The following is a 26,658-nucleotide window of genomic DNA, read 5'->3' as shown; positions in this document are numbered from 1 at the left end:
CTGTCTCCTGGGCTCCGCTCCGCCTGCGGCAATAGACCTCCATGTCAGCTATGTAAACTTTCATTACGCCTTCACGCAGCGCATTTTAAAGGCAAGGACAGGGGCTCATTTGATTGGTTACATGTGAATCGGCTGTGTCAAACCCACTCCACGCCTTCTCTCCTCCCTTGCGCCGGTAGGAGGGACGGCGGAGTACTTGCGCCACCGAGAACGGCGTGCCAAACTTGGAAAATCCGCCTGGCCATACCCAGTTGGCGAAGCGCATCTGCGCTACGCCCCCGCCTCGCCTGGTCTGCGAAACTAGAGCCCTGTGTCTCTGGCAGCAGTAGCAGCGTTGGTGGTAGTAAGAAAAGTTTAGAGTAGAGGCTAAGAAATGCTTCTCCTTTCTGTGACATCCTATCCCAAACAGGTCTCGCTCTAAACAATGGATTTGTATAACATCTCCTTTGACACGGAATATTTGCACAACATCTCCACTTATGAATGGGAATTTCAGTTGCCAACCACCTTTTCTGTGGCATCATGTATTGTCAGCTCCATCAGCCTTCCTTTGACGTTACTCGCCATCTACGCTCTGTATTCCCAGGTGTGTGAATTACAATTGAAGTCTTTGTTTTTATGTGTGTGCCTGTCTATGATATCTGATGTTTGTAGGATCAGCAAACACAGCAAATGAATGCCTTTAGTTCCACCTCAGCTATCTCCCAAAGATAACAGAACTACCTTTTTACTATTTTTTTTTTTTTACTTGATTTCCTGCAGGTGCAAGAGAACAATGTTGCTCCTGTCTCCGTCATCAACCTCCTCATCTCTGACCTTATCCAGATGTGCTGCTTTGTCATCTGGATGGCAGGACCCAAGAATCTCATCATGTTTGTTGTCTCTTTAATTATCCACGGCTTTGGTTTAAAGGCCAGTGTTCAGTGTTGGCTTCATGGTGTGTGTAGCCATGGAAAGGTAGATATCTGTCTCTGAGTGCAAGAAAGCCAGTGTGTGTACCTATTTATTTATTTAATGTATTTTTTAAGAATATATGTGATGGATCCTCATGCTATGTAACTATTTATCTATCTTTTATAGGTATTTGGTCATCGCCTGCCCACTGTGGTACCGCTTCAGACGAAACATCAAGATAACGCTAGTGTCTGAGGAAAAACGATGAATTGTGGGAACCTTGGTTCTGGTGCTGCTTGATTGAATTTTAGGAGACTGGCTGCGATCCTTAAGCGTTTTGTTCCAAATTCTAGCTTGAAGTCAACATGCTCATGAAATCAAATAAAACAATTTTTTTTTTCATGTCTCATATTTTGAAAATATGAGACATGAAAATATGAGAAAAAGCAATATGTTGAATGCATGTTGAATTCGCATTATAATTAGCCTCTCAACACAGAAAACCAAATACATTTGTACAAAATGTATATCAGTTCACAGCCAGAGTTTAGCCACAGTAATGCCATCAGAGCTCAGCCTTGCACAGCACCTGTTGCTAAAATCTAATTCAAGTTTTGGTGAATTGAGTTGACTTGAGTTTAAGTTTGGCTTAGTTTGGTTTTTAGTTTAGTTAAGCATGCCACTGAGAAAAGCTAACAGAAACTAACAGAAAAATTGGTCGGATGAAATAAAACCTTACTTGTTTTACTGCAGGAAATGCATGTCAGATTTTACAAACTGACCAAGACCGTGTCAGCTGCTCATAGAAAGCAGATGTTTTTAGAGGAACCGGAAGCTGCTGTAGGAGATTTATGACAGGAACTGCTGAAAGACAGAGATCCTCAACATATGAAACATTGAGGCTGTGATCCAGCAGCTTTCAACTGTACAGTTTAGATTTTATTAATTACCACAGGCCAAATGGTAGTCTGTACTATATTGCCCATGAGCTTCAGTGATCGTTACTGTTGTCAGGATGCCAGCTAAAGCCATGAACACTGCGCCATAGTTGCTGAAATAATCATAGCATGTTTGTATGAAGTTGACACAATGCTACTCCCTGAACTTATAATGTACCAGATAGCAAAATCTGAAGCAAAGTGATGCATTTATGTTTTTATTCACATGCTGGGCCTTTTTGTTGTTTTAAACTGTTGAATTTTACCCAAAGGTACTGTTAGAGAATTACAGGTTCATGACTGTTGCATTAAATCATTCTTAAATGTATTTTCATGCCTCCCATACCACAGGCTTTGCTTCATGTGCACTGCAAAAACTTAAATTCTTACAATCTCATTACCAACCTGATCTCACAGAAATCCGTGAAATGAGCACGACCTCTTAACAACGCATTGCGTGCTCCTGGCACATAACCTGTTATAATTATGTGTGGCCACCACAGAAACAGCGTCCACTGAAAGTCAGTTAGGATCCGTGTGGTATGGCCACCACGCAAACGCTGTCCACTGAAAGTCAATTTCATGTGGGTGGTAGTTCATAGATCCCGGAAGTGCAAATTTAATCAAAATAAAATAATAAAATAAAAATAAAAAATCGCCAGTTTTCTAGACTAGGCCTACCATATTGACCCGCATAAAAGACGACCCTGATTTTAAGATGACCCCTCTTTTTCAAGACCATTTTTTGGAAAATAGGCTACTTTTTATATGGACAAAATCTTGTTTGAATAAAAAAGCCACCGGCCTGCATCAGGCGGGTCGGTCGCGGCACCGGCTGGTACCGCGCCCACCCGGTCAGGTCTGCGGGATCTGACAGGTGAGCGGTCAGTGCCGCGGTCGGCCCGCCTGGTGCCATGGCCGGTAGGAGTAGTATCTAACATGGAAGGGCGCAAGCCAGTAATTTCGCCTAGGGCAGCACATAGGCAGAACCGCCACTGTATAGTTTATAATGTCATCATTTTCATATTTTTCTAGTCCACAAAAATCACATTTTAAGCCATTTTGAAATCAATGAACGAAATTTTATTTTAATCTGAAAAACACCGGCGTTACCAAGGCAACGCGCTTCATGCTACCTGGTGACTCCCGGCTTCTCGGCTTCAAAGACGTCACGCCGTGGGTGGTGGTTCATAGATCCCGGAAGTGCAAATTTAATCGGTATTCTGAAAAAAAGGTCTGATTATTAGCCATAACGTTGTAACCACCCAAGGCAGACTTACCACGAGCTATGAGGATGTGTAACGATGGCATGTGTCCACAAGTCCCGTATAATATCAACTTTATTTTAAGAAAACACGTTTTATTTGCGATATCATATCACGGAGAAGCACTACATTACCCATAATCCTAGTGTTTATCAGCGACGTGTCTGAATTGACAGCTTTCATCAATAAAGTCAATAAAATCTAATAAAGTGCATGAAAGTTGATAATGTGCTGATATGTTACGCCATTGAACACAACCCTTTCAGTCAGCGAAACAGAGCGGGTCGACAAACCGTGGAAACACGTCAAAAATAGCACTAACGATTTATATAGTCTATAGATATATATATTTTTTTCATAACACATCTTTACTCGTGGTATAAACATAGGCTACATGCTAAGGTTATGCTTTTGCTGTTGAAAAACTACCGTATGTATGGTTTTTAAACCTAAATTCACAATGTTTATCCTAACCCGGAAGAGGGGTACCAGAACTACAATTCGTGCAGAGTTGCAACACACAGAGCTGTCCTGCGCCATAGCTTTTGTAGTTCTAACATGTTATGTCTATTATATGAAGTGGTGATCACTAATTTTGCAATCTTAATCAAAGTTTTTGGGTGTGGGAAGAACGCCTGAATGGTCAGATTTTAATTTTTTTTTTCTTAAGATAGTGAAATCATGTTTTTTCCATGTTTTGACACTAGTCGGTGGCGCCCCCTATTGGTTTGCCATCGGACATGATAGTAGAGGTCAAGAGCTTTCCAAAAATGTTGACCCCATGTCTCTACCATATTTTGTTGCTGCACTGTAAGCCTTTAAAAGTGTCTCAGGTGCAAGGTTCAAAGGGCACTAGTGGGGAGCAGGAACTGCCCACTGGTCTCACACTGAGATATGTTACTCCATAGGTCAAGACCTTTCAAACGATGTCTTCATTGTTGTTCTGTGACAAAGTTTGATTTTCATCGTGCTCCAAGCCAAGGCTGTCTCAGGTGTACATCTGCAGACCTCTTTTAGGGCCAAGCTTGATAAAATGAGTCAAACTTCTTTAAGGGGGTATGTAAAGGCCAGATTTATTTAGAATATTGATGTTAGTCATATACACAGTCATACTTTTCAATTTGGACCATTTCAAAGCTTATTTTCCCCTTAAAATACTCAGTGTTTCATATTTCATATTTTCCCATTGACTTAATATGGCCACCTGAGACACTTTTAAAGGCTTACAGTGCAGCAACAAAAAATGGCACAGACATGGGGTCAACATTTTTGGAAAGCTCTTGACCTCTACTATCATGTCCGATGGCAAACCAATAGGGGGCGCCACCGACTAGTGTCAAAACATGGAAAAAACATGATTTCACTATCTTAAGAAAAAAAAAATTAAAATCTGACCATTCAGGCGTTCTTCCCACACCCAAAAACTTTGATTAAGATTGCAAAATTAGTGATCACCACTTCATATAATAGACATAACATGTTAGAACTACAAAAGCTATGGCGCAGGACAGCTCTGTGTGTTGCAACTCTGCACGAATTGTAGTTCTGGTACCCCTCTTCCGGGTTAGGATAAACATTGTGAATTTAGGTTTAAAAACCATACATACGGTAGTTTTTCAACAGCAAAAGCATAACCTTAGCATGTAGCCTATGTTTATACCACGAGTAAAGATGTGTTATGAAAAAAATATATATAGCCTATCTATAGACTATATAAATCGTTAGTGCTATTTTTGACGTGTTTCCACGGTTTGTCGACCCGCTCTGTTTCGCTGACTGAAAGGGTTGTGTTCAATGGCGTAACATATCAGCACATTATCAACTTTCATGCACTTTATTAGATTTTATTGACTTTATTGATGAAAGCTGTCAATTCAGACACGTCGCTGATAAACACTAGGATTATGGGTAATGTAGTGCTTCTCCGTGATATGATATCGCAAATAAAACGTGTTTTCTTAAAATAAAGTTGATATTATACGGGACTTGTGGACACATGCCATCGTTACACATCCTCATAGCTCGTGGTAAGTCTGCCTTGGGTGGTTACAACGTTATGGCTAATAATCAGACCTTTTTTTCAGAATACCGATTAAATTTGCACTTCCGGGATCTATGAACCACCACCCACGGCGTGACGTCTTTGAAGCCGAGAAGCCGGGAGTCACCAGGTAGCATGAAGCGCGTTGCCTTGGTAACGCCGGTGTTTTTCAGATTAAAATAAAATTTCGTTCATTGATTTCAAAATGGCTTAAAATGTGATTTTTGTGGACTAGAAAAATATGAAAATGATGACATCATAAACTATACAGTGGCGGTTCTGCCTATGTGCCGCCCTAGGCGAAATTACTGGCTTGCGCCCTTCCATGTTAGATACTACTCCTACCGGCCATGGCACCAGGCGGGCCGACCGCGGCACTGACCGCTCACCTGTCAGATCCCGCAGACCTGACCGGGTGGGCGCGGTACCAGCCGGTGCCGCGGCCGACCCGCCTGATGCAGGCCGGTGGCTTTTTTATTCAAACAAGATTGTGTCCATATAAAAAGTAGCCTATTTTCCAAAAAATGGTCTTGAAAAAGAGGGGTCATCTTAAAATCAGGGTCGTCTTTTATGCGGGTCAATATGGTAGGCCTAGTCTAGAAAACTGGCGATTTTTTATTTTTTATTTTATTATTTTATTTTGATTAAATTTGCACTTCCGGGATCTATGAACTACCACCCACATGAAATTGACTTTCAGTGGACAGCGTTTGCGTGGTGGCCATACCACACGGATCCTAACTGACTTTCAGTGGACGCTGTTTCTGTGGTGGCCACACATAATTATAACAGGTTATGTGCCAGGAGCACGCAATGCGTTGTTAAGAGGTCGTGCTCATTTCACGGATTTCTGTGAGATCAGGTTGTCATTACTGGTTCTCCAGCACATAAAGAACAACATCCCTGCCAGTCTGGACCCTCAGCAGTTTGCATTCAGAACCAATAGATCCACAGAGGATGCCATATCCACTGCTCTCCATTCAGTCTTCACTCACCTGGAGAAAAGCAGCACCTACATCAGAATGCTGTTTGTTGACTTCAGCTCAGCTTTCAACACAATCTCCCCCATGAAGTTGATTGGAAAACTGAACACTCTGGGCATCAGTACCACTCTCTGCAACTGGGTACTGGACTTCCTCACAAACAGACCCCAGTCAGTTCGGCTTGGCAGTCTCTCCTCCTCCACTCTAGTGCTCAACACCAGAGCGCCCCAGGGCTGTGTGCTCAGCCCCCTCCTGTTCACGCTGTACACCCACGACTGCAACCCCCGACATGGAGAGAACTCTATTGTGAAGTTCGCAGATGACACCACCATCATCGGCCGGATTTCCAACAATGATGAGTTCTCATATCGGGAGGAAATCAACCATCTTGCAAAATGGTGCACAGACAACAACCTTCTGCTCAACGTCAGCAAAACCAAAGAGCTGATAGTTGATTTTCTAAAAAAAGAGGCAAAGACACACAACCCTGTCTACATCAATGGAGCTGAGGTGGAGCAAGTGTGCAGTTTTAAGTTCCTGGGAATCAACATAACAGAGAACCTAACATGGACTTCACATATCTCTGCCCTGGTTAAAAAAGCTCAGAAACGGCTGTATTTCTTAAGGAAACTTAAGAAAGCAAAATTCCCACGCCAAGTTCTTGTCAGCTTCTACAAAGGAGCGATTGAAAGCATCCTGACTGGAAACATCACAAACTGGCATGGGATGTGCACGGCCCAGGACAGGAAGACTCTGCAACGAGTGATTAAAACTGCCCAAAACATCATTGGCACCCATCTACCAAGCATCAGTGATATCGGGGAGGTGAGGTGCCTGCGCAGAGCCAAAAGGATCCTAAAAGATAACACCCACCCCAGCCACAGCCTGTTCACCCTGCTGCCATCAGGCAAAAGATACAGAAGTATTCGCTGCCGTACCACCAGACTACAGAGCAGCTTCTTCCCTCAGGCTGTGAGACTACTAAATGCACCATCTGCACTCCTCCATGTTTAATAATTTTATTTTCTATACAATCAATTAATCAATCAAGAGGGAACCACACTTTAATTTCATTATTCAACCTGTTGTATAATGACAAATAAACTTCCTTGTATCCTTGTATCCTTGTATCCTTACTAATTAATTTTTGACTAGAAAAAAAAGGCAAATATTCTTGGTAAGACTGAGTTTTTGCAGTGTAATGAGATGTTGTGATGTAGTGGAATGAAAAAAAAAATCACACTGAGGAAATATCAAATTTAAATATGATGTTAATCTTCTTATTTCACAGTCAAATCATATTTGGTGAGAGAATACTGATTTCCGGTGCTGAACATGTAAAACAAAGTGGACCAGAGAGGCTACTTATAGTGCACACCATTAGTGTATCAGTAAAGTATTTGTCCTTGTTTTGTCTCTATATTCAAAACATTTCAAACAATTACTGAGTTTGAAGTACAGATAGTCACTTTTGATTTTCAGGGTATTTACATGAATAATCTCATTTTGAAATGTTTCTGTTCAGTCTGCTTTTTTAAGGGCATTCTTTTACATGAAGTGATTTCCTGGAGTCTGACATCACCAGACTCAATAGATACACACGGAGCTAGACCGGAACGCCCACAAACGTCACATCCGGTTTTAGCCTGGGTGGAAAACAAAGCCTTAGCGACCATTGAAAACTACGAGCGGACAATGGTTAAGAGCTGCAGTGTTCCGTTTTGCACATTGAATTTTGCTCAAAATCCGGAATTAAAGTTTATACGTTTGCCAAATATAAACACAGAGCTCATTAGAAGGACAAAGTGGTTGCAAGCCATCCGCCGAGAGGATAAATCTGGCTGTCTGTGGAACCCTACCACACCACATGTTTGGGTCTGTGGTCTCCACTTTATTACCGATAAGTTTGTAAACTGCAAAAATGCATTTTGCTTCTTGTACCTGCATGAGTGATGAATAGAACCTTACTGATGCTCTTGATTATTGATAGGTTATTGTTACATGCGCTTATGTAAAGTGCGGTTTAAGGCGTAGCTTTAGCTTAGCTTTCCTCATTCACAACACAGTTGTAGAACAGAACATAACAATGTTAATTTCCTTGCTAACTTACCTTTAATTAACCAGTAAAACTACCTGTGTCATGAGTCTTAGAAGAAAAAACTGACTAAGAGGTGGTCATTGGCAAACATCTGTATTGGTCAGCTCATGTGTCAAAACAACTAGTCTACCTGTAATTCACTCAAATGAGCTCCATAAACATGATTAATTCATTACTGGCTCTTGCTGTTTGATATTAAGGTAAGTTTAATTGAACATAGCTATAGAAAATGTAATAGTGTCTCTTACCAGGTGACTCAATCAGATAGTTGTAGATATCTCCATACGCGACCGGAGGCCATTGCGTTGGATCATCCGTCCAGCAATCGATTCTGATTTTTGACAGGTAGCGTTCTTTGTCGGCTGGCAATAAAGAATCAATGTAAGCCATTAATATTAATTTGAAAATCTCTATTTTATTAGAAAATTGGATTCAAAAATCGTGCTGAATGCATGGGAATCAATGAGAGCAAGCCAATGTTTTCCACCCAGGTGACTCCGCCCCCCAGCTATGACGCGCTGATGACACTACGCCGTGTGTATCAATATATTACAGTTTTTCTCCATTGGTTTGGCTCATTTCTTGAAACAGAAATGACATTCTCAAAATAACATGGACAAAATTGTTCAAAACATACTGGAACTTCTCATTCATTTCATGAAATTGCAAATGGCTTAGTACATGTCTCAATATCTCAGTACATCTTTGCAAATGATTAAGTACAGTTAGCCTACAGTTAGCACAATTCCCAAGTGAATAAATCTTGTTGATCTAAACTGACTGTTGGGTTCTCAGTCTAATGATTGTTCTCTCCAAAACATGTCAGCATCATTTCATTGTATAAGTCATCACATGCACAATAGTCTGTTCAATTGTCAGAATTAGTCAAGAACATAATACCATGAATAATACCATATCTGAATCTCTTGGAACATTTGATAAATTTTTTACAGTTTTTTTCAATCATTTTTTTCAGTATAATGAAACTGGGATCCACTTTGTCGTCATCTTCACTTCCAAACCACAGCAGAAGTTTTCTTTTGCATATGTGTTCATACCTTTTAATTGGATTCACACATTTTTCACGCTCTTTTGCACAACACTTCTCACATGTGTCATTTACATGGCCCTGACTCCATTGACTTCACTATGGTAATCAAAAGCAAAACATCTGCTCACAGCTGATAGAAATGACCTGCATCACTGTGAAATCACTGGTGCACCTGCATCACTGCCCTTTCCACAAATCACCATTCACCAATCAATCAGTATGCACCTACAAAAAAGGGGCGGATAAATTGTTTTCTGTATTTTTTTTTTCAACTCCTTTGAGTTTTTCTGTGTAATAGGGGAGAGTGGGGTAAATAGTGCCAATTTTTACTTAAACTGCCTTTAAAGCAAGGGGATTACAGTAATGCCTCCAACTAAAATATGCACATATAGTTTAGGATGTTGTGCATCCCTAGGAACACTCACTTTGGATCTTATATAAACTGTTTGAGAAATATAGCTTTCGGAAAAAAAGTGGTTTTGTGGCACAACTTGCCCCCGGTGTGGGGTAAATTGTGCCATTAGAGAGAATACACTGGGGTAAATTGTGCCATTGATAATTGAAGTAAAACAGATCATTTTAATCTCACAAATGATAATGCTATATAAAAGCAAAGCAAATTCAATACAAAATTATTTATTTAACATTTATTTCTTATTTTAACAAGATCACAGGCCACTTTTCTATAACAAGGCCTAGCGCCACATGAACACATACCCAGAACAAAATAAAAATTCCAAAATGAGCACCTGAAAATCATCTTCATCTGAATCTGAATAGTTTTGGTGATCAAAGGTAAGAAAATAATGTACAATAACAATAAAATACAATAAAGATATATATAGTATATAATCACAAGTTGTTCCACTGGCACAACTTACCCCAAGGCCCTTTGGCACAAATTACCCCAAGCCCACCATTTTGAAAAAAATGCATCCCCCAGCTGTTTTGAGCTAACATCATGCTAACTGTATAGACTCATGGTGTAGCTTACTAAAGTACTAAAACCTGTGTGAACTGTTTTCAAAGTTTTCTATAATTGTTCAAACACAGCAATCAAAAAACCTTGATCATAGAAATTTTACTTTGGAGGGCAAAAAAATGTTTTTTGAACTTAAATGTGCTTACCTCTCAAGCCATGTGTCTCCCTTCTTTGCAGGATCAGTGAAATGGATGCCTCTTCAAAAATATGTGGTCACATGACCAACTTCTTCTATAGTTTTCTAGATAACAGGGGTGGCACTACTTGCCCCTTGGCACAAATTACCCCACTCTCCCCTACTGTATGTGAATTACAGTATTTCAGTTTTCCCATCAATACAGTAATCAATACAGTAAAATTTCACCTCAAAGTCTTTCTGAGTTTGGATGCAGGTCTTTACTGTAAGTTCACATTTGAATGTGCAGCTCACAGGAGAACCTTGTTCAAACTGATAGTTGTATTTTGTATTCTGCTGTCAACTGTGTTACAGTACAGTAGAGCTGACTGAAGGAATCTACTCATTTGGGCAGAAGTTGAGTTGTTTGAGGGAAATATTGGCTTTTGCTACTTGCTTTACAATATGTAACTATGGAAATTGTCAAAAAAATATGACTGCAATACACACAGGAAAAAGTAAAGTGGAACCTGCTCAGACTGAAAAGGGTGTGTTGCATTTTGGTGTTGAGTATGAAGTGAGTGAGTGGCTGGATTCACTCACCTGACTGTAAGTTGTATTGGGCGGTGACAAAATGTGCTTTTGCTGCATGTTTGAAATGTTTTGTCATGGTAAGAGCCTTTTGCAAACAAAATGTGTTATTTTGGGAAGAGCGCCTCTCATTAGGCCAATGGATTTACTGTTTTGATACAAGGGTTTCTGAGTTGACAGAGGAGGTAAAGCGATTGAAAAAATTGTAATCGTTACAATTTCTTTGGCAGTATGAGTGCAACGTGTGATGTCAAACCTTGGAGGTTACTCTTGCCGTAAAATCCTTTTTTTTTTTTTTTTTTTTTCAGTTTTATACACAATTGTATTCTGTTAGCTAGACAAAATGTGTACAGCAACCACTGTCAGTGAAGGACTGGGCTAAGACTGAGAGGTGGACATGAGGGATATTTCAATGGTCCTCTGCCATAGTGACAACACATCTAAACATTTTGACTTGCAGTGCTTACACAATGCCAAAGGGACGATGCATTTTGGGGGCACTGACTATTGATATGAGAAAGAAACTTCATTCTGACACATGAGTGAACTGTTTTGGGAGAGATATGAGTTTTTGCAGGTGAACCATGGTGTTGTGCTGAACCATCCAGGTTATTTTGGCAAAAGCACCAGGCGTGTTGAGAACGTCCGGTCTGTTTCAAGAAATGAGCCAAAGCAATTGAGAAGGATCTTTCTCATTTTGGGGGCACTGACTATTTCTATGGGAAAGGAATTTAGTTCTGAAGCATGAGTGAACAGTTTTGGGAGAGATATGAGCTTTTGCAAGTGAGCTATGGTGTTGTGCTGAACTGTAAGACTGTTTTGCCAAATGATCTTGAAGTTTTGAGAATGTAATTTCAGTTTCAAGAAATGAGCCAAACCAGTGGAGAAAAACTGTATTCCAAATGTTCATCCAAGACAACATGGCAGTTTAAATTTTACAAAACACAATTTCAAACCAAACCACTGCTTCTACTGCAATACTTTAACTACATCAAGCTGATAATACTTGTGTACTTTTAATGAAGGAGTACAGTATTTTTACATTGCTGTATTGGTACTTTTACTTATGGGACTGAATACTTTTTCCACCATTGCTCAGAGGTGACAAGAAATTTCCCTGCCCTTCCATCCTTGGATCTGACTAATTATCTGGCTCTGACAGCTGTGCTCTTATCAAGGGCCTCAGCAGTCTGTACAGTCTGGCAGCTTCAACAGCATTATGACCTGGCTCAAGATAATGCTCTTCCATTGTCAAAACACAGAACTCATAAAGGTCTGAATCACAGGTAATGTCAGTTTTCCAAAGGCAAGCATCCTCTTTCCCAATGATGTCCAGTCTTTCATAGTCCGCTGGATGGAGGTAATCCCGTGCCTGGTAAAGCTCTGGTGCATGATACATGAGGAAAGGTTTGCCATGATACAAGTCACGACCATTTTCACCTGGCCAGATCCGATGGGTGTTCCACATTCTCACCACAGTGTCTAACTCCTCCTGTAAAATACAGTTTTTCTCAATTGCTAAAACACTAAACCCTATTGTCTGAACCAAATGCTCCATTGCCTGAACCCACTGATTGAATCAGTCACTCTTTTGGCACAACCATAAGCACGTTTCACCTGTTTAGACACAACTTGCCAACACATTTTCATTGTGGTGCACCTGTGTTGCATAATGGTGAGCACAGGTGGCAAAAGTCAAACACAAGTACACACATACTGGTGTCACTGGTTAAACACAACAACTCAAAATTGATCACACTTGTGGCTACAGTTTTTTTTTCAATCGCTTCACCTCCTCTGTCAACTCAGAAACCCTGGTATCAAAACAGTTAATGCATCGGCCTAATGAGAGGCGCTCTTCCCAAAATAACACATGTTGTTTGTATTGCTGACAAAAGCACATTTTGTCAGCAATACAACTTGAAGTCAAGCGAGATAATCCAGCCACTCACTCACTTCATACTCAACACCAAAATGCAACATACCCTTTTCAGTCTGAGCAGGTTCAACCTTACTTTTTCCTGTGTGTACTGCAGTCATATTTTTTTTTGACAATTTCCATAGTTACATATTGTAAAGCAAGTAGCAAAAGCCAATATTTCCCTCAAACAACTCAACTTCTGCCCAAATGAGTAGATTCCTTCAATCAGCTCTACTGTACTGTAACAAGTTGACAACAGAACACAAAATACAACTATCAGTTTGAACAAGGTTCTCCTGTGAGCTGCACATTCAAATGTGAACTTACAGTAAAGAACTGCATCCAAACTCAGAAAGACTTCGAAGTGAAATTTTATTGTATTGATGGCAAAAAATGAAATGCTGTAATTCACATACAATATTAGACAGAAAAAGTGTAATCACGAGGCTACATGTGTTCACGTCGAAGGGGCCACATGTTTTCATCCACATCACATTGTATGTCTTCCCTACGAATACAACGGGGGAAGAACCTCTTAGAATGCCTTATCCGTCCCTGGCATTCGTCAGCTCCAATTTGCTGGGCAGCAGCAAGCATGGCTTCCATCAAACCCATTCGGACATAGGGGTGATGGTCATACACTTTCCATCGCCACGCACTGAAGAATTCCTCAATAGGATTGAGAAACGGGGAGTAGGCCGGTAAGAACTGCACCATCAACTGGGGATGTTCAGCAAACCCATTGATTCACAATGTGAGCATGGTGGAAGGCCACATTATCCCAGATGATGACGAACCTGCCCGGCCTCTGCAGCTCTCTCTCCTCTGGCAAGATCAGCCTCTCATGTAGTGCATTGAGGAAAGTGAGCCGCTCTGAATTGTATGATCCAACAGCTGGAATAGAGCACAGGACACCGTCTGCTGATAATGCCGCACACATTGTGATGTTTGCTCCCCTCTGTCCTGGTACTGTTATGGTTGCCCTGTGCCCAATGACATTCCTTCCACGCCTCCTCACTCTGTTCAGACTGAACCCGGCCTCATCAACATAAATGAAAATATGGTCCCCTTCAGCTTCAAGTTCCATGATTCTCTATATACCACACACACACACACACACGCACGCACGCACACACACACACACACATAATGATTATTCAGTGTGAATGTCATAAAGTAGTTTCACAAAGCATTACAATACTACAGTTCTGTAATATCCTTACCTGCACATAATGATATCTGGCCTCCTTCACATTGGCTTCATTCCTCTGGAAGGGAACCCTGTATACTTGCTTCATTGCCATATGATGTCTTTTTAGAACCCTGGCTATAGTGGATATACTGGCATTGTTTGTATTTGCAAAGGTGCCCTGATCATCAATAACTGCAGCCTGAATTTCACGGATCTGATGGCATTGTTTGCCACTACCATGTCCACAATGGCAGCCTCCTGCTCTGCACTGAACCCCCCCCCCCCCCCCCCCCGCATGTAGCAGCCTGTTGATTCTATAAGGAGAGATGAGAGAACAATCACAGTACTTCGTTAAAGACAGTTACAGTGCTGTAATGTAACATGTTTTCAGTATTGTATGTATACAGTTATAGCACATTACTACTGTAACTTACCGGTTCTGATTTAGAAAAATTCGAACAATGGAAGCAACAGTGCTCTGCCTTACAACTGGTTGAACGCATTGTCCTGCCTCTCTGTAGGACAGGCCATGATTGATTACATGGTCTATGATAGTGGCCCGGATTTCATCTGAAACTTGTGTTCGCTGTACACCGCCAGCACGCACACCTCTACCACATACACCACCACGTTCACGCACTCTTGCTCGGACACCTCCACCTCTTATCCTCACTCGCCTTCTCACTTGCTCCAGACCTCTGGGATCCATGCTTGCCAACAGCAACACAAAACTGCCCCTTTTTGTAGGTGCATACTGATTGATTGGTGAATGGTGATTTGTGGAAAGGGTAGTGATGCAGGTGCGCTAGTGATTTCACAGTGATGCAAGTAATTTCTATCAGCTGTGAGCAGATGTCTTGCTTTTGACTACCACAGTGAAGTCAATGGAGTCAGGGCCATGTAAATGACACATGTGAGAAGTGTTGTGCAAAAGAGTGTGAAAAATGTGTGAATGCAATTAAAAGGTATGAACATATTTGCAAAAGAAAACTTCTGCTGCGGTTTGGAGGTGAAGATGGCGACGAAGTGGATCCCAGTTTCATTATACTGGAAAAAGCGATTGAAAAAAACTGTAATGATGTGAGGGAACATATATAAGCCAGTTCAGAGAGCACTGCTTTGTGAGGAACTACAATGGATAGAAATCTGAGAGGAGGAGTTTCTGTGAGAGGTGGTCGAGGAGGTCGAGGAGGTCGCGGTGGTCAGCGAAGACAAAGAACAGTAATATCTGATGAAATCAGAGCTACTGTGATTGACCATGTTCTTGTCCATGGTATGAGCATGAGGGAGGCCAGACAAAGGGTACAACCAAACATCAGTAGATTCACTGTGCCCACCATAATCCGAAGATTTAGAGAAGAGAACAGGTAACTACATTTTTTTGACATTATAGTGTGTAAATGTTGACAGCAATTACTGTATGACTATACTATATACTGTACCACAGTATAATGTAAGTAAATATATGTTTCAGTACATCACTGTGCCAATGTACTGTAGTATTGTAATGGAGGGTTAGGCTAACTATTTGTAGGCCTAGAATTCCATGTATATTTTTGTACTTTAGTTTTACGTAGGCTTACTTTATACAAGTGCTACAGTTTTTCTCAATTGCTAAAACACTAAACCCTATTGTCTGAACCAAATGCTCCATTGCCTGAACCCACTGATTGAATCAGTCACTGTTTTGACAAAACCATAAGCATGTTTCACCTGTTTAGACACAACTTACCAACACATTTTCATTGTGGTGCACCTGTGTTGCATAATGGTGAGCACAGGTGGCAAAAGTCAAACTCAAGTAAAGCACTGGTGTCACTGGTTGAACACAACTCAAAATTGATCACACTTGTGGCTAATGATGTGAGGGAACATATATACGCCAGTTCAGAGAGCACTGCTTTGTGAGGCCCTACAATGGATAGAAATCTGAGATGAGGAGTTTGTGTGAGAGGAGGTCAGGGGGTTGAGGAGGTCGACCGAGTATGGAGAAATGATGCTGTGGCTGAGTAATGCACTTCTCATTTAGATAGATAGATAGATAGATAGATAGATAGATAGATAGATAGATAGATATACTTTATTGATCTCAACCAGGGAAATTCTGGTGTTCCAGCAGCAACAGTAGAAACATATAATAAAGTTAAGTAAAATAGAATAAAGGCTAAATATATACAATAAAGACTATAAAGACTAAAAACTAAAAATATAAACAAATGAATATGAAAATGAAATATACAGATGGAATTAAGTATATACATGATTGCATAGATAAGGAGAGTTAGTATGAAACCACGAAACCAAGAACCAAGTGGCAGAACCCGACGCCCGGTACTGGGATTCAGGAACTAACCGACTTGATTCGGCCTCTTAAGGAATCACCACTTCCCCTCCAGTCTGAAAAACAGTGTGAATGTATTAACCTAGGATTTAATATATAGATAATAAATAATAAATAAACAGTTAAGGTGCTGGGTAATGGATAATAAATAAACAGTTAAGGTGCTAGGTGATGTATAATAAATAAAAAACAGTTAAGGTTCTGGGTAATGGAGTGTTACAGTTTTTCTCGATTGCTAAGACACATTTCTTGAAAGTTGCTCTCCTTTTCTCTAACCTGTGAACACAAAACCCAATTTTCAAGCTACATTCACAAAACTTCAGACTCCTCTTGCAAAACCAAACTTTCACCTCAAAACAGTTCAATCTGTGCGCAAAACTGGACTATGTTGTCAAATTGTGCCCAGAGCCAATTAAAATAAAAAAAAACAACTACTGAGCAGTCACTAAACACTACATAGAAAAATAGAAAACACAATGCTCAGGACATGAAACTGTAGAAATAAATGTTTATTGTTCATACATGTTGCAAAACAAAAAACTTGTGGATTTAGCACTTGTACATAGTAAAAAAAAAAAAAAAAAAGTACAAAAAACAAATCTTGTGCATTTACACATAGCACTTGCACAGTACAAAAACAAACAGAAATATTATGCATTTAGCACTTGTATACAGTAAGCGTACGTAAAAATAAAGTACAAAAATAAACAAATGAGAAGTGTATTACTCAGCCGCAGCATCAATTCTCCGCACTGGGTCAGGCCACAGGACTTCATCCACATTACAGGCCACATTTTGTCTGGCCATTTTGTCTGGCAGCCCCTGGCATGCCATATCCAGGCTTGGCATGCCTCCACACCTATGTCACCACAGGCTAGTTCCATAGCTTGCAGGAGATTTACCCTGGTGTAAGGTTGGCGGTCATATACCTTCCACCGCCATGAGGAGAAGAATTCTTCAATGGGGTTCAGGAAAAGGGAGTATGGTGGAAGGAAAAGATTGATAAAACCTTGGTTCATATTGAACCACTCTCTAACTTGGAGGGCTCTGTGAAAACTCATATTGTCCCAAACAACAACATAGATGGGATGCTCATCCTGCTGCTCTAACAGAGCATCTCGCATGTGATTGAGGAAAATAAGGAGCTGGTGAGTGTTGTAGGGCCCCAGGTTGGCATGATGGTGGACAACCCCATGATTGCTGATGGCAGCACACAATGTGACATTGCCACCACGCTGCCCAGGGACACCAACAATGGCCCGTTGGCCAATCACGCTATGGCCCCTCCTTCTCCTTTTGGTGAGATTACAGTTTTTTTCGATTGCTAAAACACGTTTTTCAAAACTGTACGTTTTTTTCAAAACTGCACACACAAAACTCCAAACATCACACACAAATTGCTAAACCCTGGCATCCCTTTGCAAAACAACTCTTTGCCATCAAATCTCTTAACATGTTCACAAAATGGAACTCATGTTTTCATTTGGTAAACACAGCCATATTTTCACATGACACACACATACTATTCATTGAATAAACACAACTAAGCTTTTGGCTGAACACTACCAAGCATGTACAGAACACAATTGAAAACACAATTATAGAAATGGAACACACTGATCAATGACAATGCCCACTTCTCTCATACACAAACATAAAACATCACACAAATTTTTGATTGATATTCAGACTATCGATTTTTTTAATTATTATTTTTTATTTATTTATTTTTTTTTATATAGGTATACAGTCATTGCCTGCCCACTGTGGTTCCACTTCAGAAGAAACATCAGCTTCTCTCTGCTGATCTGCATCATAGTCTGGTGCATCCCCTTGGTCCACACCTTTCTCAACAACATATCATCTCGTCCATTGAGCCCACATGTCCTCCTGTCCATCTACCTCCTCCTGCCCTTTCCCCTGCTCATCTTCTTCCTGGCTGGGACCCTCAAAGCCCTGTCCTCCTCCATCTCTGTCCCCTCTGAGGAAAAACGGCAAATTGTGGGAACCTTGGTTCTGGTGCTGCTCAATTACACCCTGCTGTTTGTTCCCTTGATCATTTTGTTTGTGCAGATTATTACTACTGCTCATGATGATGACTATAATCCTAAACTGTGTTTCATCTTCATTCAGTTGAGTTGGGAACATGAGCTCTTTTCTTCAGCAACATGTGAAACTGTCCCGTTTGATCGTGATGTGCAATTAATCTTCCTTCAGCTGAGTCCCCTTATGGACTTGGTTCTGTATGTTTTTGTGAAGAAAGGGTCTGTAGACAAGCTGCTAGCTTTCCTGTGTCGATGCAGAATGACCACAGAGCAAGAGCAGGGGCAGGTCTCCACTGTGGACAGCAACACTCTCCACACAGTCAGCTCCATGTAGACAGAGGAGGACAGGGAGAGGGAGACGGGGAAAGGAGGGGGAAAGTGACAAGAGGAGAGTTTTGTTTTGTTTTATTTTTTTTTTCTCTTGAATGTTTACTACTTGTGCTGATATTTTCCTGACATTTTTTATGTCTTCCTATAAACCATGTTTAACTCTATTTGTAATTCTGGTTGATACAACTAATTTTGATCATTAATCTTATTTTGAATACATACATGAATAAAAACATAAATAAAACTAATCTCTTGGAAAACTCTTGGAATGTTTTATGCATGGTAATGAAGACAATTCTCAAGGCACATGTCAAAGTGTAAAGACTTCTTAGCTATTATTATCCTGTAGCCCCTCGAAAGATGATCTGAACATGAAGTTTAGCACAGCAATGCAGGTAAAAGCTCAGCCTTGCATTGCACCTGTAGCTAATATACTGCATCAGTGCATATGTTTGTGTGTATACATGCGTAAGAGCCCTGTCCCCAAGACTCACATTCTCAGATAACTAAACTGCATTCTCAATTACATTTTGAGGGGAATGTAAATTATAATTGGATAGTATTTTTTCTAATGAATCAAAAGACCGTTTACAATCAAATAATCTGAGGACTGCACTGTGAAGAATGCGGGGTTATGGATCAATCAGACAACTGACTTTCACTCAGGCATCCCAGGGTTGACTCCAGTGTGAAGTGACAGAGGTGTCTGCTTGTTGCAAACATTATATACATTACATTATGGTACCTTACCATAATCAAATGGATTTTATGCCTACACTTAACCTTTGCCTGAAATTAACAAAGTGGTTTTGTTGCCTAAAATTCACCATGTGACACTGCTGCATGATTAAAGTGAGAAATCCCATGCATCTCATCCTGATGCCGAAGGGAGACTTTGGCATCAATATGAGATGCGAAAGGGGCATGACCGAGCTGCAGAATTTGATAACCTGGGGAAGACAATGTGATGTATGAGGGCACTATGCTAAACCTTTATTGTGTTTTTGAGGAATAGGTTTTTTGTCTGTTTAACTAACTTTCTCTAATCTACTGAGTACATATACTTCATGGGGATTATAATTGACTGGGATTCAACTGTGACCCATGCTGGAGGGTCATCCTTGACAAAGAATATATGCTATAATTGGAGCTGCCCAGAAATACCATATAAGGCCCCGTTTACACAACAGCAGTTCTGATAAAAACAGAAAACACTTTCCTGTGCGTTTTTAAAAAGTTCCATGTTTATACGATAACGCTGTGAGAACGATCCTTGTACACACAAATCTGCAAAAACAACTGAAAACGCTGTAGTGTGCATGCCAGGCCAGTAGGTGGCGGTGTAACTTTGCAATGTAACACCACAGCGTAGCACCGCGCACCTGCGTACAAACAGCTCGATAGTCCACCATTGTTGTTGTTTTCCTGTTTGCGCATGGCTGAACACGTCATAGTCATGCACAAAGTGGGGCCGTGTCGTCATCGTTTTCACAAGTATTGCGTTTTGCCAGTTGACACGGTGGCGGGGAGAGCGGCATTATCAAAAAATTCCACTCTGGAACCCGGTTTCCAAAGTTTGCATTTTCAAGCACCTAAAACGCAGTTGTCATGTAAATGAAAGGCCAAACCGCAACATAAGTTTACCGTTCTTTGTAAAAATCGTTGTCGTGTAAATGGGGCCTAAGTCCTGGTAATCATAGTCCACATCTGTCATACGGAAAATGTAATAAGGAGAGCCTCAGTCTCGGATATTTATTGTTCCAAATGAAGTTTGAAAAGGTTTTTTTTTTTAACAACTGAAAAAGGGAAGGTGGTTGGGAAAGTAGGATTGATTTGAAGAGGTACAAGAATTTAGGTAAAATTGTCATTTTTAAAAGACTGTTACTATTGTTACTATTTATAATTCATGGTTGGTGATTGTAATTGTTTCTCCCTCCTCGTTTCTTAAAAGTCTTCCACATGAATGCTGTGCTAGAAAATGCAGATACTTCTTAGCTGCCAAGTCCCTTTCTTCTGCAGCTTTATTAACTCAATTTTTGCTAAGCATTGTGGGCATGTTTGTATGAGATTGTGTTGGCAAGTGTTGATTAGAGGCAAAGAAACCCTCCTCCTTTCCTTGACCTGCTACCTCAACAGCAGGTTTCATTCTGAGGAAGGGAAAAATTTGAAAGATTTGCACAATACCTCATTGGAGAACGACTCTGAGCAACGCAAGCTGGAGACTGAATTGTCATTCACCTCATATGTATCAAAATGGATCACCATCTTCCTTCCTTTGACTCTCCCTGGCCATCTGCACTCTGTATTCCCTGGTGTGTGTAAAATGATTAGCTTCTATGTATTTGTTTATTTGTTTGCCTACCTATCTATATAATCGGAAATTTGTATAATCACCCTCACATGCATGTTAGTCCCTGTAGTTTCCTCACGGCCTCCTCCCAAACTAATGAAGTTAACAGTGTCATGTTTTACAGCTCTCAAAACATTGAATTCCCAGCAGGTTTCTCTAGACAGCATAGGCAACATCATCTAAGAGGTTTGTCGGTCACATATGAGCTTTGTGACAGCTCTGACTGGAGTTACATGGCATATAGTCAATTTTCTATTCAATATTTTTGTTAAAACTAGGTTGATTATAGAAAAACAATAACTGAACTAATCAAGGATTTGGCGTTCAATTTTTAATTGGAGTAGAAAGGTTCAGAAATTGTTTCAGGGGAGCTCTTTTTTTAAAGCTTCCTCCATGCAGCCGACATGGCAAGAATTTATACCACTTTGAAGCCTAATGTGGCATTATGATGTGATTACTGTGATAAACAGAAATAGCTTGTTGCCTGATCGTATCATAAGGGAGAGCAGCTTCTTTATCAGGCCCCCAGATTCTCCGATCTGCCAATAAGATCAGGCTTGGCTCTTTTGGACTTTAATGTTTCATAATCCTGAATTTATTGTTTCTGTCTTTACATTGTTAACTTTGTAAACCACATTTAATTTTGTTTGCAGGTCTGTACCCATAAATATTATAATTATTAGTAGTAGTAGTACTACTGGTAGTAGCAGCAGCAGCAGTAGTTGTAGCTGTAGTAGTAACAGTAAGCTCACAATGAAACTTGGTTCAGATGAATTTTGCTCTTGGTCATAAGAATGTCTTTAGCATGCTTCTATATCCTGCAGCCTCTCAACATATTCATACACATATAGAGTTCAGAGCGACAGTTCAGCCATGGTGGTTTAAAAGCAGCTAATGTTGAAAACAACTCAGCCTGACAAGACACTCATTGATAAACAAATTATTTTGTAAACTAATTTTCATATTGTATGGAGATGAATGGAGGCTGCTGGGAAATTATTTAGAGCAGCTCCAGAACATCAACTGTTTTGATGCAGACAAAGAAACGGTGGACTTTGGTGGATGCAACACGATCAGTCTTTGGTCCAGCAGCTTCCAAACTGTAAATATATATTTTATTATTCAGCATGCATTCAGTTTTATGCAGTGACTTTTGCAACATTATGTGGAAGTGCTCCTTTTACCTGTTTACTCCTGTTGTGTGTGTCTATTATTCCTTTTTAACCCCTTAAATTAATGTCTGACTGCACTGTTATATATTTATTTATTGTTTATTATGTGTATTAGTAATAACCAGCATAATGATCATTCAATGTTGATGGCATCATCCTGACTCAGGGATTTGTTATTCAGTATCTGTCAAATTTAATGGATTTTTTTTCTATTTTACATTTTCTACTATTTATAATTCATTAATGGTGACTGTAATTGTTTCTCCCTCCTTGTTTCTTAAAAGTCTTCCACAAGAATGCTGTACTAGAAAATGCAGATACTGCTTAACTGCCAAGTCCCTTTCTTCTGCAGCTTTATTAACTCCATTATTGCTAAGAATTGTGGGCATGTTTGTATGAGCTTGTGCTGGCAGGTGTTGATTAGAGGCAGAGAGACCCTTCTTCTTTTCCTGACCTGCTACCTGCTAACATCAGATGGTATTTATCTGCCAGTTCCCTTTCTACTGTGTACAGTACACTATATTACTGTGGGCTGTTTGTGTCTCCTTAAAAATGTGGGTACACTATGTCTCAATACTACCCTGCCTCTCCCCTCCTACCTTCCCTGACCCGCTCTCCCAATGACAGGTCTCTCTGAAGAATGGAAGGTTCGTACAACACCTCCAGTGACAAGGCTTCATACATCACCTCCTTTAACGACAGTGAACCAGATGACTACTACTATTTGCCCGAAAGTGATTTCCCATATCACACAGATGACCCCTACTATTGGCCCGAAAGTGATTTCCCATATCACACAGATGACCCCTACTATTGGCCCGAAAGTGATTTCCCATATCACACAGATGACCCCTACTATTGGCCCGAAAGTGATTTCCCATATCACACAGATGACCCCTACTATTGGCCCGAAAGTGATTTCCCATATCACACAGATGACCCCTACTATTGGCCCGAAAGTGATTTCCCATATCACCCAGATGACCCCTACTATTGGCCCGAAACTGATTTCCCATATGAGCCAGACCGCTACCTTTCAGAAGCTGTACTTGAGGCGTCATGGATTGTCATCTCCATCAGCATTCCTCTGATTTTAGTGGCCATCCGTGCTCTGTATTCTCTGGTGTGTGTAAAATGATTAATATCTATATATTTGTTTATTTGTCTGTCTGCCTGCATGCCTATCATTTGTATAATCACCTACATACACATCATCAAGAGTTTTGTTGGTTACACATGATCTGTGACAATACTGATTGGAGTCCCAGGAAACATGCAGAAATTAAGCATTTCAGCGTCACATTTTTCAAAATCACACTTCTAAAGTGAGATCCAGCCATTTCAGATCAAAGTGACATGTTTGTTGCTGACTGTCCCACAGTGAGCTGCATCTGTCATGTGAGGTTTGGTTACCGTTGCCTTGCTGATTTTGAACTCCTTTTCCTGCAGGTGCGAGACAACCATGTTGTTCCAGTCTACGTCATCAACCTCCTCATCTCTGACCTCATCCAGATGTGCTGCTTTGTCATGTTGCTGGCAGCACCCCAACACTTAATTTTGACCTCCACTCGTCTTTATTACGCTGGTTTGATGGCCAGCGTCGGCTCCCTGGTGTGTGTAGCCATGGAAAGGTAGCTATCTCTGCTATTAAAGAACCTTTGTGTGTGTGTGTGTGTGTGTGTGTGTGTGTGTGTGTTGTCATGGGTGTGACATTTATGAAGCGTCCTGAAAGTCAGAATTTTTTATTATTAATATCTATCTATCTATCTATCTATCTATCTATCTATTATAGGTATTTGCTCATCGCCTGGCCAGTGTGGTACCGCTTGAGACGAAACGTCAAGGTCTCTCTGGTGGTCTGTTTCATGGTCTGGGTTATCCCCTCAGTTTATTTCATTCTCTTCTTCTGCACAATTGATAGTGTGATCCAAGACATCCTCCTGTCCAGCTACGTCCTCCTGCCCTTTCCCCTGCTCATCTTCTTCCTGGCTGGGAGCCTCAAAGCCCTGTCCTCCTCCATCTCTGTTGCCCCTGAGGAAAAACGGCTTATTGTGGGAACCTTGGTTCTGGTGCTGCTTAACTATGCACTGTTCCTGCCCTCGATCATTTTGCTCCTGTATATGACAGTCAGTGTTTCTCACGTAAAGAATAGCGCTAAGTTGTGTTTCATCTTAACTCAGCTCAATTCCCCCAAGTACTCAAATCATGACTCATTTTCAGTGAAATGTTCAAATGCTCCCTTCATCTTACTTCAGTTCAGTCCCTTTATCGACTTGGTTCTGTATGTTTTCATGATGAAAGGGGCTGTAGACAAGCTGCTGGCCTACCTGTGTCGATGCAGAATGACCACAGAGCAAGAGCAGGGGCAGATCCCCACTGTGGACAGCATCACTCCACAAATGGCAGCTCCATGTAGGCAGACAAGGAGAGGGAGAGAGAGGAAAGGAGATGGGAGAAATTTCACATTGGTGAATCTGTAATCCATACTTTTATTTAGTCCCACCTTAACTATCAGCCTTCCAGAGGGCTGCACACCCTCATGAAAACACTGAGATCATCAGGCAGCACTGTGTTATTTTGTGTGTAGTAAGACTAAAGACCAACGTGCTTTATTTATGTTCTTTTTTTGTATGCTGTTTGTGCTTCTATTTATTCCTCACATTTTTATGTCATCTTATAAACTTTATTTAATTTTAATATAGTTAGGGTTTTACTTAAGTTAATTTTAGTTGTATTCTCAAATCCAACCAATTATTATTTTCAATGATATTTTGAAAAATAAATAAAATATATATGTAAAAATAAGAACTTGCTCTTGGAATGTTTTTTTTTTTAATTATTATTATTGTAATGAAGTTCTCGAGTAACATGTCAAAATATGTTGAATTCATAGCTAGTGTTATCCTGTAGCCTCTCAACTCACAATCTGAATGCAGAGTTTAGTACAGCAATGCAGGTCAGAGCTCAGCTTATGTTAGTGTGCGACTAAGAAAAACCATAAACTCTGTGTTTCCTTGCTAAATATGACATTTGTAGATCAACTAACAGAAAAATGGGTATGATGAAATCAAACATTACATCTTGTTTTACTGCAGGAAATGCGTGCTAGATTTTATAAGCTGACAAAAAGCAGACGTTTTTGTAGAGCAACAGGAAGCTGCTGTGGGAGATTTGATTGACTGATTGATTTACAGTTTATTGTGAGCCATGACTGAATTTTACATTACACTACATAACACTACAATCAATGGAGACTGTACTTCAAGGCGCCTCAGCGGACATTTGATCTGGGATTGCGCTCCTCATTTTACTTTGGTATTGAGTGGTACACAAAACAGAGTGTTAGAGACTGACCCTATTAAACCCTGAAACCTGTATCTCTGATTTGATGGCAGCTGTACATATTCACTGCTCAGAGCATGCTTGGGGTTAGTGACCGTAACTGGTAAAAAACCGTTTAGATGCAGACAAAGAGACAGAAAACCTCAGCATACAAAACATTCAAGCTGGGATCCAGCAGCTTCCCACTGTGTATTATGTTATGGAAATTGCTCCTCAATGTTTCAACTTTGTTCCTGAAAGATCACATTTTTCTGTCATTTCAATACATCAAATGGCACTTAAATACTACAGTACCTTTGAACCTCATTGATGGTCATGGTAAGGACTCCAGGTAATGATGACAAAGCCAGTGTTGCGCCCACCCTTGTTTTATAAAATCCAACCCTGGGAGATGAGATCATATGTATTGCTGAATGTCATGTTGAGCGTCAGAGCTGGACCCACAATGCAGACAAAAACACAAAAGATGGATGCAAAAGCGTTTATTGCAAGGCTGTCTTAGCTGGTGCTGGTGGTTATTGCTGGGCGGTGAGGAGATGTAGAGAAACCAGGGAATATCCAGGTGAGTGTGAGGAAGCAGGCCCAGGGTCCAGTGAAGTGGTGGCAGGAAAAAACAGGAACAGATGACTAGGACAAAAAAACAAGACAAATGATATCAGGTAACCAGATCAAGTGCTGCAAAGAGAATCTTTCTAAGATATAATGGGCCAAGGTGTACTACCACAGAGGTTAGCAAACAATCTGGCGAGGAGTGGAGAGTTGGACCAGGCTTAAATGCAGGGAGGCTTGATTGCAGATGGCTGGCAGGTGGGTTGATTGACGAGGACTGGCAGGTATGCAGGTGGGTGTGTCGCAGCTCCAGACAGACAGACATAGAGACAGGGAAAAACCAATACAAAAAAACGGGGAGGAACCACTAGGATCCTGACAGCTGAATGTAACAACTAAATTCATGGAGTATCTTTAAGGAGCTTTCTGTAGGTGTTGTGTGCTTTAACTCTGGGATA

General features: G+C 40.6%; 2 protein-coding genes across 2 annotated transcripts; both read left to right on the top strand.

Annotated features, from left to right (window-relative positions):
• Positions 1-424: 424 nt before the first annotated feature.
• LOC115372879 (ovarian cancer G-protein coupled receptor 1-like) lies at positions 425-18,791 on the top strand. Its single transcript, XM_030071038.1, has 5 exons — positions 425-586; positions 763-872; positions 913-957; positions 18,155-18,479; positions 18,546-18,791. Exons 1-5 carry the CDS (start codon positions 425-427, stop codon positions 18,789-18,791), a joined length of 888 nt encoding a protein of 295 aa, XP_029926898.1.
• A 4,158-nt stretch (positions 18,792-22,949) lies between these two features.
• Positions 22,950-26,282, top strand: LOC115372878 (proto-oncogene Mas-like). The gene is made up of 5 exons (XM_030071037.1): positions 22,950-23,432; positions 23,759-23,940; positions 24,102-24,439; positions 24,530-24,721; positions 26,188-26,282. The coding sequence occupies exons 1-5, from the start codon at positions 22,950-22,952 to the stop codon at positions 26,280-26,282; spliced, it is 1,290 nt and encodes a 429-aa protein (XP_029926897.1).
• Positions 26,283-26,658: the final 376 nt, after the last annotated feature.

This window comes from Myripristis murdjan, chromosome 15 (genome assembly GCF_902150065.1).
Source record: "Myripristis murdjan chromosome 15, fMyrMur1.1, whole genome shotgun sequence".
Taxonomy (NCBI): Eukaryota; Metazoa; Chordata; class Actinopteri; order Holocentriformes; family Holocentridae; genus Myripristis; species Myripristis murdjan.
This window is presented reverse-complemented; position numbering and strand designations above follow the sequence as displayed.